The sequence below is a fragment of the Chenopodium album genome, chromosome 9 (genome assembly GCF_948465745.1).
Source record: "Chenopodium album chromosome 9, dcCheAlbu1.1, whole genome shotgun sequence".
NCBI classification, from domain to species: domain Eukaryota; kingdom Viridiplantae; phylum Streptophyta; class Magnoliopsida; order Caryophyllales; family Amaranthaceae; genus Chenopodium; species Chenopodium album.
Window position 1 is genome coordinate 1,614,494 of NC_137842.1, and position 21,121 is coordinate 1,635,614.

The 21,121-nt window shown below is 33.2% G+C and overlaps 2 protein-coding genes and 1 pseudogene across 5 annotated transcripts; 2 read left to right on the top strand and 1 right to left on the bottom strand.

The window, feature by feature from the left end:
- The first annotated feature begins 4,265 nt into the window (after window positions 1-4,265).
- LOC145558209 (uncharacterized) lies at window positions 4,266-9,922 on the top strand. Its single transcript, XM_081619362.1, has 17 exons — window positions 4,266-4,422; window positions 4,518-4,560; window positions 4,792-4,958; window positions 5,599-5,700; window positions 5,780-5,875; window positions 5,965-6,105; window positions 6,245-6,364; window positions 6,636-6,725; window positions 6,814-6,915; window positions 7,191-7,244; window positions 7,339-7,430; window positions 7,510-7,627; window positions 7,959-8,047; window positions 8,141-8,225; window positions 8,305-8,396; window positions 9,074-9,411; window positions 9,600-9,922. The coding sequence occupies exons 1-17, from the start codon at window positions 4,390-4,392 to the stop codon at window positions 9,623-9,625; spliced, it is 1,788 nt and encodes a 595-aa protein (XP_081475488.1). The 5' UTR covers window positions 4,266-4,389; the 3' UTR covers window positions 9,626-9,922.
- Window positions 9,923-10,845: 923 nt separating this feature from the next.
- LOC145559343 (uncharacterized) lies at window positions 10,846-16,151 on the top strand. 4 transcript variants are annotated; one of them, XM_081620769.1, is made up of 12 exons: window positions 10,846-11,190; window positions 13,052-13,405; window positions 13,525-13,671; window positions 13,943-14,062; window positions 14,162-14,254; window positions 14,329-14,439; window positions 14,525-14,659; window positions 14,762-14,887; window positions 14,968-15,021; window positions 15,249-15,407; window positions 15,721-15,777; window positions 15,884-16,151. In XM_081620769.1, exons 1-12 carry the CDS (start codon window positions 11,064-11,066, stop codon window positions 15,886-15,888), a joined length of 1,488 nt encoding a protein of 495 aa, XP_081476895.1. In that variant the 5' UTR covers window positions 10,846-11,063; the 3' UTR covers window positions 15,889-16,151. The 4 variants fall into 4 exon arrangements, with proteins under 4 accessions (XP_081476895.1, XP_081476896.1, XP_081476893.1 ...); XM_081620770.1 differs by having other exon boundaries at window positions 10,848-11,190; window positions 13,525-13,677; window positions 14,341-14,439; XM_081620767.1 differs by having other exon boundaries at window positions 10,849-11,190; window positions 13,525-13,677.
- Window positions 16,152-17,030: 879 nt separating this feature from the next.
- LOC145559344 (2-hydroxyisoflavanone dehydratase pseudogene) lies at window positions 17,031-18,277 on the bottom strand (annotated as a pseudogene).
- Between the last annotated feature and the right edge of the window lie 2,844 nt (window positions 18,278-21,121).

Below are 21,121 nucleotides of genomic sequence, written 5' to 3' on the forward strand. Positions count from 1 at the left end.
CTACTATAAAAGTTCTTGGAGCTCATTCGAAACAATTATGAGTATATATTATTTTTATCTTTTTTTTTTAGTGTTGGAACAATTATAGGTTTCATGTATATGTTATATTTGAAATTTTGATCATGGAAGCTTATTAATTAATAGGAGTTGGTTCTAATTAAGATCAATGTATTATGCATTTTTGAAATTGACAAATCATACTTAGACTGACACACATAACGAGCCTCTAGCACCAATTTAATACAAACATAATCCTTGGAATTCGAGAATAGCACTTACATGTTACAATAATCAAACCATATGTTGCGAATCAACTAGCTTAATATGTGTGATGATGCAACATTGAAGAGCTTGTGCTACCCTTTCTTTGAAAAAGGAAAATAATTATTTGACCCAATCGAAGACCAAGACCATAGGTATGCTTCATCGGGCCTAATGTATGTGATGATCCAATCCAACATTGAGTAATAACAAAACATTAGATGCAAATAACAGGATATGCAAAAAAGAATGCAGAATAACGTGACTTTCAAACCCTAATAACGCCGAACAACACTAGCAAATTCCACTTAATATGATGTAGCCTTGCCAAGACAATTCCAAAAAAAAAAGGGGGGGGGGGGACTAAGTACGTACGGAGTACTAGTTAACATAAGGCATTTTTTTTTTTTAAAAAAAAATGAATATAACCTGAAGTACTTTTAGACTACGTTCAGTTCACTTTATTTTTGCTTATTTGATTGATTCAGAACTTTTTTTTTTTTATCTAGTTTGATCAAATCTAAACTTTTTTTAACCTAACCCGATTGCTCGATTTGATCAAAATTTGAACTTATGTGTACATTAATCTATAAAGACACAAAATAACAAATGGTTCTTATTAGACTTGTATAAATGTGTCTTATTTTTAATTTTCATCACAAAACTAAAGATATATAGCAATGAAAAATTGCACATAAAACGATAAAGTGAATTTAAACTTACTTATATTTTCTAATATATTTGAAATCAAGTGAACTAGATAAAAACATAGTGGCTCTAAACATGCTTTGACTTTTGGTTTAACACATTAATTTTTTTTTTATATATTGATTCTAAAGGTTTGTTCACTTCACCTTAAAAAATAATATTTAGTAAAAATAATTTCAGTTATGTAAAGATAAGTTCAGTTCAGTAAATTTTTCCTAAAAAAAAGTTCAATTCATTAAAGATAAGGCTCCGTTCACTTCACCTTATTTTTGATGAACTAAAATTATTTTTGCTTAAGTACTGAAATTATTTTTGCTAAACTGAAATTATTTTTTACTGATTTTCTTTTATATTTTTTATAAGTTTGCTGGATGTTACTGAACTGAAACTATTTTTGCTGAAGTGAACTAAATTGAAATTAATTTTACTGAACTGAGTATTGATTTTTTAAGGTGAAGTGAACAGGGCCTAAGTTTAGTTTAGTAAAAATAATTTCAATTTAGTAAAAATCAGTAAGTTTAAAGAATAAATATAACAAAAAATTAGAAAAAATAATTTCTGTTCAATAAAAATCAGTAAGTTTAAAGAAGAAATATAACAGAAAATCAGTAAAAATATTTTTAGTTTAGTATAAATAATTTCAGTTTAGCAAAAATAAGGTGAAGTGAACGAGACCTATAAGTGAAAATCAAAACCATACATATCAAATATACTTTTCGTTGCATATGATTAATATCAAACCAACGTCACAAAAATTGATCACCATTGGAATACTAAATCTTAAAAATTTTCTGGGAGTCAAAAGATAGATTGAGTTGATGTAGTAACACATATTGCAATAAAAACCTGAATCAATCATTTCATAGATTAGACTACACACAATTGTTAGTCAATTAGTATTAGGTACTCCTGGAGTACCTAGTATTGTACTCTAGGGCCCAGCCCAATCTAATAAATGGGATAAAAACCCAATTAACGAAATTAAAGCATGTAAGGCTAAATTTGACAAAATAACAACTTAGGAAAAGCAAATAACATGAAACTAACTCCATACATTTGTAAAGGTGGATGAAAAAATATCAAATCATTTCATTTCTTCTCCACTATCTTTACTTTCTCTCTCCATTTGAACTAGTCCTGCAAATTTCTTGTCCATTAAAGGTCATATTCAACTTCAAGATCATGTCCAAAAACAACATAAATTATCGAAATGCATATCAAGGGAAGTAAGTATTTGTTTAATTATTTAAAAAGTATTTTGCAATTGTACAATTATAACATGAAATTTGCAATTAAGACAAGCAAGTATGGCAAACCAATTAAATGATAATGAAAAACTAGATGAAAGTATATTTAAAAACAAAAATTATAGATAAGTTCTTGTTATTTTGATCAATTTTGTTTCTAGGCTTATGTTATTCAGCATTGCATATTATGTTATTTTGATTGTGAAGTCAGATCTATATTTCTAAAATGTGTTTTAATTTGTTACTGTCATTCTTTAAAATGATTTTATTTTGCTCAATATATAATGTTATTCTACTTGAAATCTAATGTTATTTTGGGTTGATCATCATGTGTTGTTTTAGTCTTTGAAAGTAGATTTGTTTTGACGGAATTATTTAACGCTCTTCTAAAACATAATTTTTTTAATTTGTTTCATAATTTAAATGATATATTTTGTTTTAAGCGTAATGTTATTTTATTTTTATCATGTGTTATTTTAACGAAATCCTAACTTTGTGTTGTTTTGTTATTTTAATGTATCCTTTATTATTCTACTTAACCTTTGAGTTAAGTTGTTATTTTTTTTTAATATCTCATGTTATTTTCAATAGAAGTTTAAGTTATTCCGTTATCAAGTTATGTGTTATTTTAGGTCGAACTTTGAGTTACTTCATACACAAATTGATGTTATTCTATTTAAAGTCTATTGTTATTTTGTTTTAAACATGTGATATTCAAATAAATTGTATCTTCTGTTATTCTATTTTAAATTAGTGCCGTTTTTAATTTTCAGAAATTACAATTGGAATAAAAAAATTGATTGGATTCACAAAAATTAAAAGAAAATAGCGGAAAAAAAGAATAGCATGAAGAAAAAGAGGAAAACAAGGGAGAAGAAATTCACAGAAATTGAAAGAAAATACAGGAAACAAAGTATAGCGGAAGAAAAAGGGGAAAACAGAGAAGATGGAAGGGATAACAGAACGACGTCGTTTGACCCTGGAGTATCATGCTCACGATACTCCAGGAGTAGGGTAGAAATTGCGATTGTCAGTTGCCTTCGTGATATTATCATAATATATAGGATTCATTTACACGTTAAAAATGTTATGAGCGAGTAATGTCTTTCCATTCTCACCCTAGCTTTGCTTATAGTCACACCAACATTGTACTCAAGCACTAAGGTAATTTTTTTGTCAAATTAAATATTGAAATCACACCACAATAAATTTAGATAAGAAACATGCAGATGAAAATAAACCAGATTAGAAATTTTAGACAAAACACGCTATTTCAAATGAAAAGCAAAAAACCATTATCTTAAAAAATATCCTAAATGTAGTTACTTATATAAAAAAAAAAAAACGAGAAATTTAATAGGTGGAAAAAAAATAATCCGACCCGTTCGATTAAAAAAAAAGCCGATTTAGGTTTTGATTCGTGTGACATAATAATTTAGTATGACTCAACTTTAAAATAGACCCAACCTGTCTTTTTTTTATTTTATTTTAATAAAAATAATAGACTCAACCTTACTAGAGACTTCACTATGCCTGATCTAGATACCCAATTCGATACCTCTAACCTAATTAAACTTGACCCGAATATCTAAATTGACACCTCTAAAATTAATATGTAGTTAGGGCCTTTCCACTTCAGCTTAATTTCAGTTTATTTTAACTCCAATCAGTTCAATCCAGCTCCTAATTTCCTTCTCTCATAAAATATTCATTTAACCTCTTTTTAGTTCAGCTATAATCAATTCAATTTTGCTCAATTCAACAAATGTGAACAAATCCTTATCGATCCTTATAATCATCGACGAGTCCTCTGCCTCTAGTGGCTAATCAATTCATTCATCTTGAATCCTTGATACAATATGATGAATAGCACGTGGACGCATAGCATAGCAAGCGATTAGGTCAATTACTTGACTACAACAAACCCAAAACGGCAAAAACCCCCCCAAAAATATCTCAATCGTAAAACCCTAATCTCCTTCCGCCTTCTTTTTCCTCTTTACCAAAATATCCTTTTTATTTTCTCTCTTATAAAACCTCTCTTTCTCTTTCTTCCTCATTTCCATCTCTCTTTTCTGCCGTAAAACCCTTTCATTTTAGGGTTTTGCAGCGTCTTTCTCTCTCCTCTCTTAAACCCTAATTTCGTTTCAAGCCTCTCTTTTCTTCTCCTACTATGGGCAAGTCTAGCAAGAAATCCGCTACCAAAGTTCGTCTTCTTCTCTCTTTGTAACCTCTGTAAACCCTAATTTTATTGTTTTTGATTTGAATGGGATTAATGTGTTGTTGTTTTTCGTGTTTCAGGTTGATGCAGCTCCTGCTGCTGTCGTTCCTTCTGGAAAGAAAGGTTCTAATTTAACTTTTTTATTTTTTTTGTTGTAATTTGTGTTGATTGTTGTAAGAATTGAAACGATTTTGATTTTTTAAGGTTTTAATTTTTTGTCTTATATTGTCTGGTTTTTGTTTTAATTTGTGATGATTATCGTAAAGATTGAACTGATTTTATCAATTTTATGGTTTTTAATTTAACTTTGGATTATTCTGAGAATTGAAATGATTTTTGATTTTGGGGTTTTAGGTAAGAGAGGCGCAGAAGAGGCGATTGAGAAGGCTGTGAGTGCGAAGAAGCAGAAGATAGAGAAGAATGAGGCTGTTATTGCTCAGCAGAAGGCTGCTGAGAAGAAGAAGCCTAAGAAAGTTGAAAGTAGCAGCAGCGAGGAAGATTCTTCTGATTCAGAGGAAGAGGTGAATGCTCCTCTTTTTTGAATTAAATAAAGAATAAAGATTTGTACTTGACATATTTCGCTTGTTATATAATTGTTTTAATCATAGTAGGTATTTATTTGTAATTGCAAGTTTAAGGATTTGATTTTTTGATGGTAAAAAACAAAATTTTGATTTTTTTGGTGGTAGAATAAATGATTCAATTACTTCGAATTAGCGGATGTTTTTAGTGTATAGTATCATTGGTAGGTGTATATTTTTGTTTGTGTATAAATTATTTAGATAAAATATTTAATTGGGTATTGGTTTTATAGGTTTTATTTGGACCAACATTTTTCTTAAAGTTAATAGTTTTGTAGGTGAAAATGTGTTGGCTTTTTCCTGTGAACTGTGTTTCGTTGCATTGTTGAGATTAATGACATTGCTTTGGATTTCAATGTCTTTGTGGTATGTAGTTTTTTAAGTGTCTTATGTCTTCAGCAGCTTGATCTTTATCATTCAAGATAATTTGCATGAAAGATTTCGTATGATAGGTGCAGCTGTTGCATTATATATTTGTTTATGTATAGATTGATGATCATATATATATATATATTGTATGGTTAACTTATGTACACTTTGCAATTGTTGTATAACTAATTTACATTTTATAATTCATTAGGTTGTTGTGAAAAAACCGCAAGCTAAAGCCCCTGCTGTTGTCAAGAAAGCCGTGCAGGAGAGCAGCTCAGAAGATTCCTCAGATTCTGACGGAAGTGATACTGTAAGTAGTTGATGAAATATCACTGATAAAAGATGGAAATTTTAGTCATAGCTAATACTTATGTTGGTTATGTTTACAGGATGAACCTGCACCAAAGAAAACTGTACCTGCTGTGAATGGTTCCAAGAAAAATGATTCCTCTGATGACAGCGACGATTCTTCCTCCGAGGATGAGGTAGGCACTTGATTGTGTAGCCATATGGTGGCAAACCAGTTTTATTAACGCTGCTGCTGACTTTGTATTTTATGGTTGTAACATTTAAGGAGGATGTTAAACCTGCTGCCAAACCTAAAGCAGTGCCCGCAGCAAAGAATGGTTCTCTTTCTAAGGCTAAGCCTGCTGAATCAACTGAGGAAAGCAGTGATGATGACTCAGATGAAGAGAGTGATTCCGAGGATGAGAAGGTATACAATAATAGTTTTAATTAGTATGAGTACTAATGAACTTTTATTTTTTAATGCTTGCCTTGTGAATTTATAAACTGTATTAAGTTGGAAAGGTTCAATTCTCGCTCACAATTTCAATAAATTTATGTTACTGCAGAAAGTAGTTCCTGCCAAGACTGTTAGCAATGTGAAAACACCAGCCAAAGAATCTGAGAGCTCTGATGACAGTTCTGATGAGAGCTCTGAAGAGAGTGACGATGAGCCTAAAGCTAAAAAGGTATAATTGATTGTAAAATAGATGGCTATTGTACTCAATTTATCTATTTTACGGAGTTTTTTCACATTGCATTGTCAATTATTTCTTGCTGCTAGAAGAGTCTAAATACACAGTAGTGTTCGTTTTATGATTATTGTTAATTTAAGCTTTTTAAAGATTCCCCGAGGGTATGTGTATTGTGATGGTTGTTCTTTAGTTCTCTGATTCAGCATTGGTATTAGTGTTGGATCCTGTTTCAACTGGAACCTTAAGTTAACATATACTTTTGCAGGCTACAAGTGCTGTGAACGGTGCTAAAGAAGCTAAGAAAGATAGTAGTAGCAGTGAGGAGGAGAGCTCTGATGATGTACCTGCCCAGAAGGTAAAGCGCTGCTACCAATATTTAATGCCTTTTTAATAAAAAGCCATCATTATTGTATTCATAGTGTTCATATGCTTCTGTATAACAGACAGTCGCATCCAAGAAAACTGAAAGCTCAGATTCTGATGAGAGTGACGAAGACAGTGACGAGGAGAGTGAAGATGATAAGCCTCAGAAGACCCCAAAGAAGGTAATGATCTAGGTCTTGCTTCCACTACCTCTCCCAACAGTTTGAAATGACAAGAATCCACTATTGTTTGTCTGTGATGACAAGATGATAAGGGAAATGGCATGGAAATGATAATAGTTTCTATTGCATGATTTTTTGTAGTTAGCCAATTGTGATTGTATAACCCGTACTGCCGCTTTCGTATTTAGTATGCCATTTGAAAATTTCTTGTCTGTTGTAATAAAGTGTGTTAATTGGTCGAATTATCTCATTTAAATTGCTTTGTTTGCTTGCAGGACACTGATGTAGAAATGGTTGATGCTGAAGAAACAAAGTCTTCCTTGAAAACAGTAAGTACATTGTTCTTTATCTAATATCATCCAGCAATGGGCTAAATCCTTCTGTAGTTGTAACTGTGGCCTGATTGTTAATTTCTTTTCTCAGCCTAAGACACCTGCAACCCCACAAGTTCAAGCTACAGGATCTAAGACGCTGTTTGCTGGGAATCTTTCATTTGATATTGAGGATCAGAATGTGTATGTATTCTTCTTTTATTTCAAGATTACTAGTGTATTGCTTAGTTAATTTTTCCTTACATCATATTGCTGTTTACAGGCGAGATTTTTTCAAGAGCGCAGGAGAGATTGTAGATGTTAGATTTGCCTCTGAACCTGAAGGTAGATTCAAGGGCTATGGCCACATTGAGTTTGAAACAGCAGAAGCTGCTCAAAAGGTGAGTCTCCAACAGATTGCTGTTAATTGACTCTATGTTGCTATATGATGGCCTTTTCTGTATTATATCTACTATGCTATGGCTGTTGGCTGTTGGTTATCTGCTATAAATACAAATGTAATTTATTGCAATATATTAGATGTAATCCTTTACTTTTTATACTTGTATATTAGAAGATTGGTTATTCTTTTTTCTGGTTAAACTTTATTATACCAATTTCTAAAGGTGTTATAGCTATGCATATTCCTCACTGTGGTAGTATGGTACTTTCAACTCTCTAAATTAATCTAGTAAGCTGCATTTACTTTGCTAACAATATATTTTTTTCCAGGCTCTAGAATTGAACGGCCAGGAATTATTAGGTCGCCCAGTGAGGCTTGACTTAGCTCGTGAGAGAGGTGCATACACTCCCGGCACACGGTATGTATTGTTATGTTTGTTTTTATTCTTAATCTTTACTTTTAATATACATGTGTTTTTAATTAATAATTTTTATTTCTTTTGTTTTGTTAGAGAGAACTCTTCTTTCCAGAAGGGTGGTGGCCAGAACCTTACAATATTTGTAAAGGGATTCGATACTTCTGCTGATGAGGATGAGGTATCATTGTTCTCCTTTTGTTTCCGTCTTTCTTATTGTATGTCAGCTGTTTTTGATTGTTTTTACTGTCCACTTGCAGATGAGGGGTTCCTTGAAAGAACTCTTTGGTTCGTGTGGAGAGATTACAAGATGTTCTATCCCACAAGATCGTGAAAATCAATGTCTCAAGGGGTATGCGCTAAGAATCTTTTTTCTGCTTTGTTTTACACTTTTACTGAAGACATCCAGTGTTCTTTTGGTTATACGTATTGAGAATCATTTTTATACTCTATTCACTATAAGGCAACCCTGTCTTTCTCATTCTCTGATATGTGCTTAGTGTATGGTATTTTGCTTTTGTCAAAGAACCAAATTATCAGCCTTAGGCATCTCTCCTTGCACCCTTCTTTGCTTTCATTGGACCATTTTTTTTTTTTAATACTATGGGGGTTGGTGATTGGAATTATAACCTGAGTTGAGGTTGTGATGCATTTGCTTTAGTACTACTCAATTCTCCTTTTTTCACAGCATACACTTGATGAGGCTTATATAGTACATGAGAATGTGATAGTATGTTTCTACCACATATTTCATGGATGTCAAGTTCTTATCAACTTATCATGCATATCTGTTACCTCCCGGCATAGTTATCTTCATATGGGTTTATTGCTGACTTCCAGGTTACTTCTTATTGAATATTATTCCATGATTGTGTCCTGTTTAAGACTATTTTCCATGCTAAAATTTTCTGGTGATTATTTTTATCCAATTTTGTTTCATGTGTTGCTGCCTGCTTTTTTTTTTGTACCATTCTTTACATACCTGGCAAACATGTTTCCTTTCTAACTGTATTTTCTTGTGCTCTGCAGTGTGGCTTATATTGATTTTGCAGACAGCGATGCATTTAACAAAGCTTTTGACTTAAATGGATCTGAACTTGGAGGTTGTTACTTGAATGTTCAAGAGGGTAAGCCAAGAGAACCCCGTGAGTTTGGGAGTGGAGGATTTGGAAGTGGTGGTGGATTTGGAAGTGGTGGAAGAGGTGGTGGGAGAAGAGGTGGCAGAGATGGTGGCGGTGGAAGGTTTGGTGACAGACGTGGCGGAGGAAGGTTTGGAGGCGGTGGTCGTGGTGGTAGAGATAGTGGTGGTCGTGGTGGTAGAGGACGTGGTGGTCGTGGTGGGTTCAGCATTACTGCATCTGCCTCAGGTAACTCTTCAAACCATGAAGTCATAGAAAGAGTGAGAAGAGGATGATTAGTAAAAAATCGGTTATTGCTTAAAAATTGCAAATAAAATTCTCCTAGCATTTACATAAATCCTTCTGAATCGTGTTCTGCGTTAATTTAGCAACTGTTAGTGTTTAATCTGATTTTTTTTTTACTCTGATGAATGCAGGAAAAAAGACAACCTTCGATGATTAGGATATTATGCAAATGGAGAACATCAGTTTCGGCCAGATGTATTAAAGTGTTTTAGATATTTTAAGTGACTATTGGGACAGTAATGATGCTGGTTTAGTTTGAGCCCAAGTAGAGAATTTGTGTACTTAGGCCGAAGTTTTGTTCAGAGATGTGACCATTGTATTAGTTTTATGCTTTTTTTGGCTGAATTACTTTTTCTTGAAAGAATTATAGGGATATATATTTGTCCTTAAATGGAATGTTTTATTACTTTATGCAATTCATTTGGTATCTAATCTATTATTATAATTTGTGCAACTTTAATTCTACTTCTGATTGACTAGTTTTCGATTATTTTAATACTTATTCTCTATCCTTCATCATAAATGTTTGGAAATAATCTAAATCATAGATGCACTCTTGTATATTTTTTTTTCCTAAAAATAGCTCCACAATTCAGATTGAATTTGTGGTGAAGATTGTACATTTGTACATGATTGTTGCAATCTTTGAAACCTCTTCAGGCTTGTTGTCCACTGGACTCCCGTCACTTCATCCTTAAGTTAGGATGATATAATTCACTCCTTTACTGGTAATGGTTTAGGTCAGAGTGTCAGACTTCACCACTAAAACACTGTAGGGTTCCAAGTGTCAAACCTATGATTATACACGAGTAATATTAGGTGCGTTTTCTTATTCTTATTAGGTGCGTTTTCTCTCAAGACGTGATTGCTCAAAACAAAGAAAAAGGAATTTGCTTATCCGAACAAGCTATGTGACTTCGTTACATATCTCAAAGAGGCTACATAATCTATAACCATATTTGTTTGTCTATGTTTCTTTGTAAATCAAAATTGTTAGATGACTTAGATCAATACGAGTAACAAGATATGAAGCTAGGAGCCTAGGACATGAAGACTGACCCTCTTTAATAACAAGGGTAAGGGCTAATAATCGACTATCAATCTCTTGTTAGATTCGTTTTAAATGCATCTTTTCAAATATTATATTTTTTTTTGAAGAAAAGCTTGAAGAAGCTACTTAAACAGTACAAGACGGGAAGTCCGTCAACCAAATAATTTTTATTTTACTCATAAGTATATAACACAATTAAAAAAAGAATTATATTTTGTACAAAGATGATAAAAATAAATATGCCGACTTAAAAAAAACAACAAAAAATGTCATTTACTTCGTATATGAGTATGTAAATTATACTTCTATATTTATATACTAGTATGTCGATTGTACTATGTAAAAATGGCATTTAGTCCCTCCTATCACGCGGTGTTGGGTGCGTGGCTCGAGTTTGTTCATACTTAATTTTACCGACTTAAAAACAACAATATTCAATCTTCTTTTCTTTAGTGCTAGTTTTCATCAACTATAATTGTCCTCATATTTTTCACTACTTCGTATTTTCCATTCTTCCACAAAAAAAAAAAAAAAAAAAACAAAAATGAATATTGGAAAAGATGTTCGTCCATTGCCAATGTACGAATACAAAGTTCTGAAACATGTACCAACTTTTGTTAGAAGACGATACGATCGAGATCTTGACCACAAGTTGAGTGATGCAACTCTAGGTACGTACGACTTTTATGTTTTTACGAGTAGCAATTTTCTTTATTAACTAGATGGTCGAGTAACTAGAGAGAATTTAAATGTTATTCGGGAATGTACAGTCTTCTTTAATAACTAGATGGTCGAGTAACTAGAGAGAATTTAAATGTTATTCGGGAATGTACAATCTTCTTTAATAACTAGATGGTCGAGTAACTAGAGAGAATTCAAATGTTGTTATTACGGAATATAAGACTTTCTTTAGTAATTGAATGGTCGAGTAACTAGAGAGAATTTAAAGGGTACGTATTTGTGAATATGCTATGTTCTCTAGTAATTGAATGGTCGAGTAACTAGAGAAAATTAAAAGGGTACGTAATTGTGAATATGTTATATTCTCTAGTAATTGAATAGTCGAGTAACTAGAGAGAATTCGAGTATTTGTTATAGAAAGTATTTGATTCAACAAAAAATGTAAGTTCACACCATCAAATGTTGAGGAAGAAAGAGAAATGCATCCATGGAGGTCAACGGGTGAGAGTGAGAAAGACATGAATGAATTTAATTTTTAGAAGATTTTTTTTAATTAATTTAATTTAATTTATTTTATTATTATTTTAAATGTTAATTTTAATATTTTTTTAATGTGCGGTGATATTTAATTTGTTTTTATTATGCTAGTCCATACATAAGAGTAAATAATACTGAGATACTAGATGGTTCTGTTGGGGTGATAATGATGGGAAAGATTAGTGCACATGGTTGGAGTAGAATAGTAAATACGAGAGAAAAAAGGAATATTTTAGGCAACCAAGCTAAAGATTAAAGCCTAAAGGTCATGGGGACCATGGGCCATGGTACTGGTTCACACAAGGGGATAGTGAAAAACATATTCCACGTATAATAAAATCGAAATTTATAAATGCGTCAGTAATTAAAGTTGTGGAAATTTATAAATGCGTCAGTAATTAAATGCGTCACAACTATGTCTAGTCATTCCTAAAATTAAAAAAAAAAAAAAACTATTAATTTATTGTAGGGAGTACCCCTTCTGTTTCGTAATAATTGCAAAGGTAGGGAGTGTAGATAGTTTAAGAAAAATATAGTCTGCTAATAGGCTTCAATAAAATAATGCAAGGATATATAGGAAACAATGTCTATATGATGTGTTCGTTGGTTAACAATTAACAGTTTGTAACTTTGTATAAGCTGGTTTGACTAGTTGGTTACATTAGCAGTATGTATACATTAGTTTGGTAAAATTTTTTAGCCATATCTCCTTTAGCTAAGGTTATAGGAATCAATGTTTATATGCTGTTATTCATTATTGAAACTTTTTAATATTGTTCTGCTAGTTTTGGTTAGTAATTCTACCAGATCTCAGAATATGGCAGGATACATGACTAACATCAGCCTAAATGCCTAACCATTAGTTCAATAAGCTAATGGTGATCATGTAAATCTTGTAAATATGTGCTAACACTAAGGCAAAGAAATCGATTATGTTACTTGGACTCGGGTACAACATGGGTACGTGTCCAAGCGTCTGACTCAGCTATTTTGTGAAAAAATTACATGATTTTGAACTAAAAGTGAAGTGTCCAGGTGTCATACCCATGTCCTAGAGTCGAGGGTCCGACACCGGTATGTGAGGTGAAATGAGGAGTCCGAGTAACATAGGAAATCGAACTACCCTCGAACCAAGTTTTTCCATAGATCCCTACAATTAAAATGGTAAATTGGACTTAAAAGATAAGCCCTTATGAAATACTGGTAAAGTCTCATTTCTGAGAAGATTTAATCTTCAAAGTGATTTAAAACACAATGGATTGAAGAGTATATTATGTGTAGATCTCTGGATGAAAGACTTGTTCAAATATGCAGATTTGTCATCTGAAGACGGCGAAAGCAGAGGTGATGATGGTGCTGAAGCTTCCAATCATGCTGCTGTTAGTGATTCTGACGATGAAGCAGAAGATGAATTACATGCAGATTTCAACAATGAGCAGGATTCCCAAACTTATACAGATGATATGGGCATGTTTTCAGAAGATAGCAAAAGCGAAAGTGGAGGAGCTGAAGAAGAAGATATTGTGTATGTAGGTTTGGATGATGTAGAAGACAGCAGAAGCGAAGGTAATGGTACGAAAGATGTGAGTATTGTTAGTAATTATGTGGATGATAGTGTCAAAGACGAAGTTGAGGACAAGGATCAGGGAAACTCTGACAATAAGCAAGGTATTCAAATCACTGCAATTATGCTAATGTGTTGTGATTCTTGTAAAGATGTCAACTATGGATTGAAAAGTTGGCGCGTGTAAAACCCTGGATGAAAGACATGTTCATATACAATACAGGTTTTCAATCAGAAGACGGCAAAAGCATAGGTGATGATGGAGCTGAAGATTCTAGTCCTGCTGCTGTTATTAATTTGGATAATCTTCTTGTTTATAATGAAGCTGAGGATAAACAAACATGTACAGAAGATTTTGATTCTATACAAAGTACGAGTAAGTATGACAAACTTGGTGTGCTATAGTTCTGTCATTTAATTCGAGCTCAAAATTAGCTGCATTGCATACAGAAGCAAAGTTGATGATGCAGAATAAAAGCAATTTCAATCTAAGAACAAGCTCTTTTTCTATCATGGACTACATGATTTAAGGAATTATGTAAATGCAATTAGTGTTAATATATAGATAGAGAAAAACAATAATGGTGTCTTTGAGTAGTTCTTAATTAGGAGTCACCCTATATTTGTTGGTATTTCTTCAGATGGTAGCAAAAGTGAAAGTGGAGGAGCCAAAGATGCTGTTCTTACAAGCAATAAGGATGCGAATGTTGAAGATGAAATCGAGGGGGATGGACAAGCAAAATTATCTGACAATGAGCAAGGTAATAAGCAAATATATACAATTGTTAAGATTCTTATGAACCTCTAAAAACTAGTCTAAAGTGATTTGTATTATCATATATGTTGCTACATGTATTCAGATGACAGCAAAAGTGAAAGGAAAGGTGTTATTGATGCTAATGTTGAAGATAAAATCGAGGGAAATGGAGATGTAAAAACCGACAATGAGCAAGGTAACAAGCAAACATGTACAATTGTTAATACTCTCATAAACCTCTAAAAACTAGTCTAAACAAAATATATGTAGGTCTATGTTCAGAAGATGGCAAAAAAGAAGATAACACAGCTACAGATGAGTATACCCTTGAGAATTTTATGGATTCTAGTGTCAAAAATGAAGTCCAGGAAAGAGAACAGGGTATGGAAGTATGAATATTCTGAAGATTCTCATAAACACCTTAAAAGTAGACCAGACTAATTAAAGTAAATATATGTATATGTAGATTTGAGTGTCATTGAAGATAGCAAAAGCGAAGACAATGGAACTGAAGATGTAAATATTATTAGCCATAATATGGATGATAGTGTCCAAGGTGAAGTTGAGGACAAAGGTCTTCAAATATCTGACAGTAAACAAGGTTTGGACTACTTGTGCAAATGTGTTGTGAAGATACCTAGACAAAACACATTAGCTGATCTATAGTAATAAATTGATGTATGTATGTATGTACTGTATGTAGCAGATTTGCTAGTAGAAGACAGCAAGAGTGAAGCCGATGCCACTAAAGATGCAAGTGTTGATAGCTATCATATGAATGATAGTGCCAAAGATGAAGTCTTGGACATTGAACATGACAAAAAACAAGGTATATTCAAATTAAATTGTGGGAAATTTTGTTAGTCCTTTAAATTGTACTAATTTTGATATATGTATGCCTGCATTTAGATGTTAGTGTTGAAGTCCAAGACAAGGGAGTCGGAAGCTTTTCTGATGAACAAGGTACGCATACACATGTCTTCCTCGGATTTTGGTAGTAAACTCTAACATGCAAGAACTCCGTCCAAATTTTATCACTCACTATACTATTTTGGGATGTCCCGAAATTTATCTTATACCTTAATAAGATAAAATACTCTAACAAGTTAACTAGTGGTTTATGATAGAACAATTAACTATTACTGAAGGTCTGAAATATGCTTTTGCTGATAAAACTTTCAAACATGCAGATTTTAGCCCAAAAGCATTCAAGGAAACTCTGGAACGAGATGGAATTGATCTGTGTTGTCCCAAATGCAAGAAAAATATAACCCACACAATGATTTATCGAAAAAAGGAAGATAGCCAACAACATCAAACAACATGCTATACCTTCTTGACAGCTCTATGTAAGTTTTCAGGCTAGCCATTTTCGAGCCAACCTCTTGTTATCATGTTCTGTTTTTTCCATAAACACAACTAAGTTTTTGTTAATGATAATTTGGTCCAACTATGTCATTTAACTTACAACTCGATAAAAGTTTATTCTCATATACTCCCTTTAATTTGTTGACATACAAATGTAACACACAATATTTAAACTAGTCGCAACAATAAAAATCATAAGGTAAAGACTAAAGAGTATGCATTTGTTCTAGTTAACATAATTTTCTACGCTAAACTTTGATAATTTTGCTAACAATAATCCTGTTGAACTTACAGTTAGTTGCATGCATTCAATGGTAGTTCATTGGAGAACTAATTATCGCTCACACTTTGGTAAGTCCCCTAGCTTGCTCTATCTTTTAGCAAAAAAAAAAAAAAAAAAAAAAAAAAAAAAAAAAAAAAAAACTCAAAACATTGTTTTATATTTGTTGTTGCATAGATTAAGGCATTGGTGGAACGAATGCAAGGAGTTGATCATGATAGATATGCAACGACCGCAAGCTAGCTAGCAAGCCTCACCAACATGTATTGGGGGGTGACTGATGTACGTACTAACTAATCATGACTTTGTTGCAAATAAAAATTCCTCTGTAATTACTAATTACTTCCCTACTCCTCGAGTTTGTATGATTTCTTACATATAATTGGGTGTATTCGATCACTATACAGAAATAATTGTACTTGAATTCTAGCTAGGTACAATAGCACTTTATGCCTACGATCACAACACACTTAAGACAAGCTAAGGGCGCTATGTGGCCTATGGCCCTGTTTGGTGGTAGCGTTTGAGGTAGCGATTAGCGTTTTGACCAGTCAAAACACTACTAGAAAAAATTTGAGAGTGTTTGGTAAGGTAGTGATTTTAGTAGCAGTTAGCGATAGAGGTACGTAGCGTTTAGATAGCTTTTTTCAAACGTTAAAAATAGTAGCGTATAGAAGTAGCGGGTAGCGTTTGACAGATTTTTATTACTTTTAAAACAATATTTATATAAATTTTGATATATTTTGATATTGTAACTGCTACTTTTGCCAAACACTCATACTATCAACTGTTACTTTGACAGCTAACTTCTAAGCTACCCACTACTAATCAACCGCTACTCATTACCTTAACAGCTACCCGCTAGCTACTCGAGCGACCCGCTACCGCTACTATTGCCAAATAGGACCTATATATATCTTAGGCGAATAAAGGAAAATAGCCAAACAAAGGGAGTACAAGCTTAACTTGGCAACAATGTTGTAACACAAGAAGGATTTTTTTGATACTTTGGGTATACTCAAGAAGTTAGGAGTATTCTTGAACTTATTCACGATTCAAAAGTTAAAAACGGAGTTAGAAATGATTATTGGACGGGTTGGGCCGAAGCTAAAAAATTGAGCCCACTTCTCGGGTCGGGCCGGAATTTTTGTACCCAATCCAGCCCAAAATGATCGGGTCATGCTGGCTTTTCGAGCTAATTTCGAACCCGGTCTAAAAATCAACTAAATATGCATAAATTAAAAATGCATTCCCAAATGCGCCAAAAAAAATTAATTTTTTGGGCCAGACCCAACTTGATTTCGGGTCGAAAATTTCTGCCCAAAACCCGCCCAAAATCAAGCCGAGTCGGGCCAGACCAAGTCAACTTTGATCACCTCAAACTACTGAGTTAAACTCGAAAAGGCTTGTAAAAAGGCTCAAATTTACAATAACTCATTTAAGATTTGTATCAATTATTGAGAAGCTAAAAAAATATTGTATCAATTATTCAGAAGCTAAAAAAATATAAGTAGCAACAATAATATAAAAAAAATAAATAAAAAGTTACAACTTATTTCGACATAAAAGATTAATTTAAGCTTGAGGAACTAGTTAATCAATTTGATAAACAAAATCGAATAAAAATCACTTGCGAAGAAACGTAGCAAGACGTTTGAAAAGAAGCTTAGCATTCTCAGAATCAGGATTAAATGCATGAAAACAATGACCTTCTCCTTTTACTTCAAACAACTCTATTATCCCTTCAAATCCACTCTTTTTGACCGCATCATAGTACTTTACTGCACCATCTTTCAGCTCATCCTTCTCCGCCACAACCACAAGCACTCGACTACACCCGAGCGCGTTCAAGCTCGGGGCTCCTACACCCGTAGGGTTGATCATATGACTATCCGAACCACCCGGTGCATTCGGATACACGAAGTCCCATATCTTGTAAGCCGTCTCAAGGCGAGGATCACCTTTCTTGTCTAAGAAGTAAGGGTGAGAAAAGAAAGCTCCTAAGATCTTAATATCGCGGTGTAAGCTCTCGTTACCAGCCCTCATGGCTATGTTATGGACTATGTTTCCTCCTGCACTGTCCCCTCCTATGAAGACCGCCTCGAGGTCTCCGTGGTTAGCTAACCACGGGTCTGAGAGCGAGGCGGTCCAGTTGAGGGCAGTCCAGCAGTCTTCATAGGCTGCTGGAAGAGGGTGTTCAGGTGCAAGTCTGTACTCGACTGAGACTATTAGTATTTGAGCCTCTGAGGCTAGGATGTTCATGTAACGGTGGTCGAGGCTTGAGAAGGCGGATTCGAGACAGAAGCCGCCTCCATGGAAGTAGACTAAGATGGGAATGGGGAGATTTTGATCATTATTATTATAAGTGATGAATTTGTTAGCAATGTAGAGTCTTGCTAAGAGGTTTGTGTTAGGGGAGATTGTCACGTCTTTCGATGAGACCCCGGTTTCGGGGTCTTGGGGTGTAGGAGGGACATAGGGTGACCCAAACAGGCGCTCAACCGAGTCGTCTTCGAAGACTCGGATGAGCCCTGGGAACTCTAGTTTTACTTCTTTAGATATGGATGCCATTGATGTTAGGATATGGTGAGAAAATGAGGTAGTGTTAATGTGATACAAATTTGATAATGTTGTACCAAAAAAAAAAACAATGTTAAGTGGATAGTTGGTGCGTTCATTATATTTGTCCACTATATATGCTTTTTTTGGGAAAAGACAGGACAAATACAATGCCGCCTCATGAGTCATGGCCTCACTATGTTGAACTTAATGTTACCAAATTTGGAATTATATTGACACGTGTTTAATGTTGTCACATTATAACTTGTAGAGAATCTAATACTTTTTACGGAGTATGTTTTTTATACTAGTATGTGTCTTGTTTTGATGACCTTTTGTGTTGTTTAAATGATATTGATAACGGGTGTCACGAGACGTTAGATGAAAGTCAAACTTATTACAATATAATAAATGATTCTGATCAAAATTTCACATAAATTTTGGCACCTAAAATATTACAGCATATCCAATCAAAAGAAAAGAAAAGGATGTATCCATGTCAGTGGAGGATCCGGATTTGGGTAATGGGGTGCGAAATTAATTTTAATAAAAAAAAATTTACAAAATACAAAGTAATATGTGGAACGTAATAATTTTTTCTTAACTAAATTTTGAGTTAATCCATTTAACTATTGTATTAGTATTTGCGTGTACTATACACCTACAACAAGACTTATAATTGAGTAACGAAATATCTTTTTAAAAAGAGATTGTCTAATCAACCTGTTATGGTAACAATAGATCTTTTTGATCAAAAGTACAAATTGCAAAAATAAACAACATCACCTGTAACAAGACGTCTCTTTGTTCCATAGCACTATTGCGTGCTGATCATAGTACCTAAGAGACCGCCTATTAGATACAGGCGGTCTCTTTTTGTATTTTGTATTTTTTTTTCACAGAATGAGGGTACAATTGTAACTCTATGTACCCCTAGATCCGACACTGATTTGTGTCGGTGGCGTATCCAACTAGAAATTTCGATGTGTGGATTCGAAATGGTGAAAAAAAAAAATGAAAATATACATATCAAAGATTTCTCAATTAAAATAAAAAAATAAATTAAACTTATTATGTGCAAGACTCGAGTTCAAGGAGTCATGAAGTCACGGAGAGTGGTCGAGTGACTAACCCTTGATATCCAGCTACCTAAAATAGTTTGCAAAGTAAAAAGTACCATTGAGCTACACTTTTATATTATATTCATTTTAATACAAATATTAGATTTAAATGGGTTTTTTTTTTTCCTCGAAATTCAGTAGGTTCAACTTGAACCCATTTTGTATACGCCCCTGATCCGTGTATATGATTAACTCGAAAGTATTGCGGCATGGAGTTTTCAAACTAAACATTATATTAGATTTTGGGGTTATTTCTCAATATGGCGTAGATACCATTGGTCAACACATAGGGGCAAGAATTCCTAATTGTGTTAGGAAACCTAGTTACTCATTTTGTTTTATTAATTTTTTAAAAAACAAAAAAAATTGAGACGTAACTTTGATCATTAATATCTTTAATTGTCTATTTAACTAAATTGTACCAAAATATCTTTTATTTCTAATGCCAAAGCTCCAAATACACTTAATATCATGATAATAAGAGCATTCAATTAATAAATTTGTTATTATTATTTAGGAAGCGTTTGGTTCGCAAACTGGTATGGGGTTGGAATCAGGAATGAAACCATAGTGGTATGGGTTTGGAACTTGATTCTTAATACCATATGTTTGGTATAATTATAAAATGCAATGTTTTTCTTTTATTTAATGCCTAAATGTATGGGAATGAGCCAAACCCACCTCCCCCCTAAGGTTAAACCCCATACCTTGAGGGTTTGAGGTATGGGTTTGAAACTCATAAAATCATAAAACAAACATAAGGTATGGGTTTAAACCATTCTAAACCCATACCTTATACCTTAATTATGTGAACCAAACACCCCCTTACATGATTGTGATTAGTTGTTTACTTGGTTAATATGTTTTTATTCAATAATTTGACTATTTTTTAATTTATTGAATGGACCACTAGGATCAAATTTTAAGGTTATATGCAACTTAATTTGATAAGTTGTTTTTGTATTGATGTAGGTTAAATCATGAAATCAAAAACACTTAATTTTTTTTACAAAAAAATTTAATAATCAACAAGAATATCGTCAAAACTCAACAAAGGATTAAAATGGAGGATGATTTTCTTAGAGATGTTTTTGGCAGTATACGTAGAAAAAGAGATTGGGGTAGATTTTAGTGTTGAATATTTGATTAATGATTTTGCTATTACGGAGTATGAAAAACGTAGAATACGATTTAATTAACTAATTTGTTTAAATTAGTTTTAAATGTATAGTGTTTGATATGTTGATGTTTACGCTCAACACGCTCATTTTGTTGAGGCGTCCCTACACAAGATGTCTCAAATATAATTCCATTAGCAAAGAAATAGTTATGCAAGGAATTAAATTCCGTGTCATTATCACTACAGACAATTTTAATCTCATGCTCAAATTGTCGTTTCACCAAAGCAACAAAGTTAAGGAACATCTATTCAACCTCAGTTAATACGTTCACTCCCTGTGAAAAATCATCTACTATAGTTAAGAAATAATGAGAACCACAAGTTGATGCAGTCTTGTAAGGCCCCCATAAATCAACATGAATAAGTTCAAAAATACAACCAACTCTATTCTTGCTATTGAGAAAACTACTTCTATGTTGTTTTGCCCGAGGGCATATATCACATGATTTATATTTAAGGCTCCTACTAGAAGTACTCACACGAGGAAGAAGTTGCAGAACTTTTCTCGAAGGGTGCCCTAATCGTTGATGCCACAACTCTGTCGAACAATCATTA

Excerpts from the sequence above, each read along its gene's own strand:
- LOC145558209 (XM_081619362.1), top strand. The coding sequence starts at position 4,390 with ATGGGCAAGTCTAGCAAGAAATCCGCTACCAAA. Across the intron at positions 4,423-4,517 it reads GCAAGAAATCCGCTACCAAA|GTTGATGCAGCTCCTGCTGC; the intron begins GTTCGTCTTCTT and ends TTCGTGTTTCAG. Across the intron at positions 5,876-5,964 it reads ATTCTTCCTCCGAGGATGAG|GAGGATGTTAAACCTGCTGC; the intron begins GTAGGCACTTGA and ends GTAACATTTAAG.
- LOC145559343 (XM_081620767.1), top strand. The coding sequence starts at position 11,064 with ATGAATATTGGAAAAGATGTTCGTCCATTGCCAATGTACGAATACAAA. Across the intron at positions 11,191-13,051 it reads GTTGAGTGATGCAACTCTAG|ATTTGTCATCTGAAGACGGC; the intron begins GTACGTACGACT and ends TCAAATATGCAG. Across the intron at positions 14,888-14,967 it reads TGAACATGACAAAAAACAAG|ATGTTAGTGTTGAAGTCCAA; the intron begins GTATATTCAAAT and ends GCCTGCATTTAG.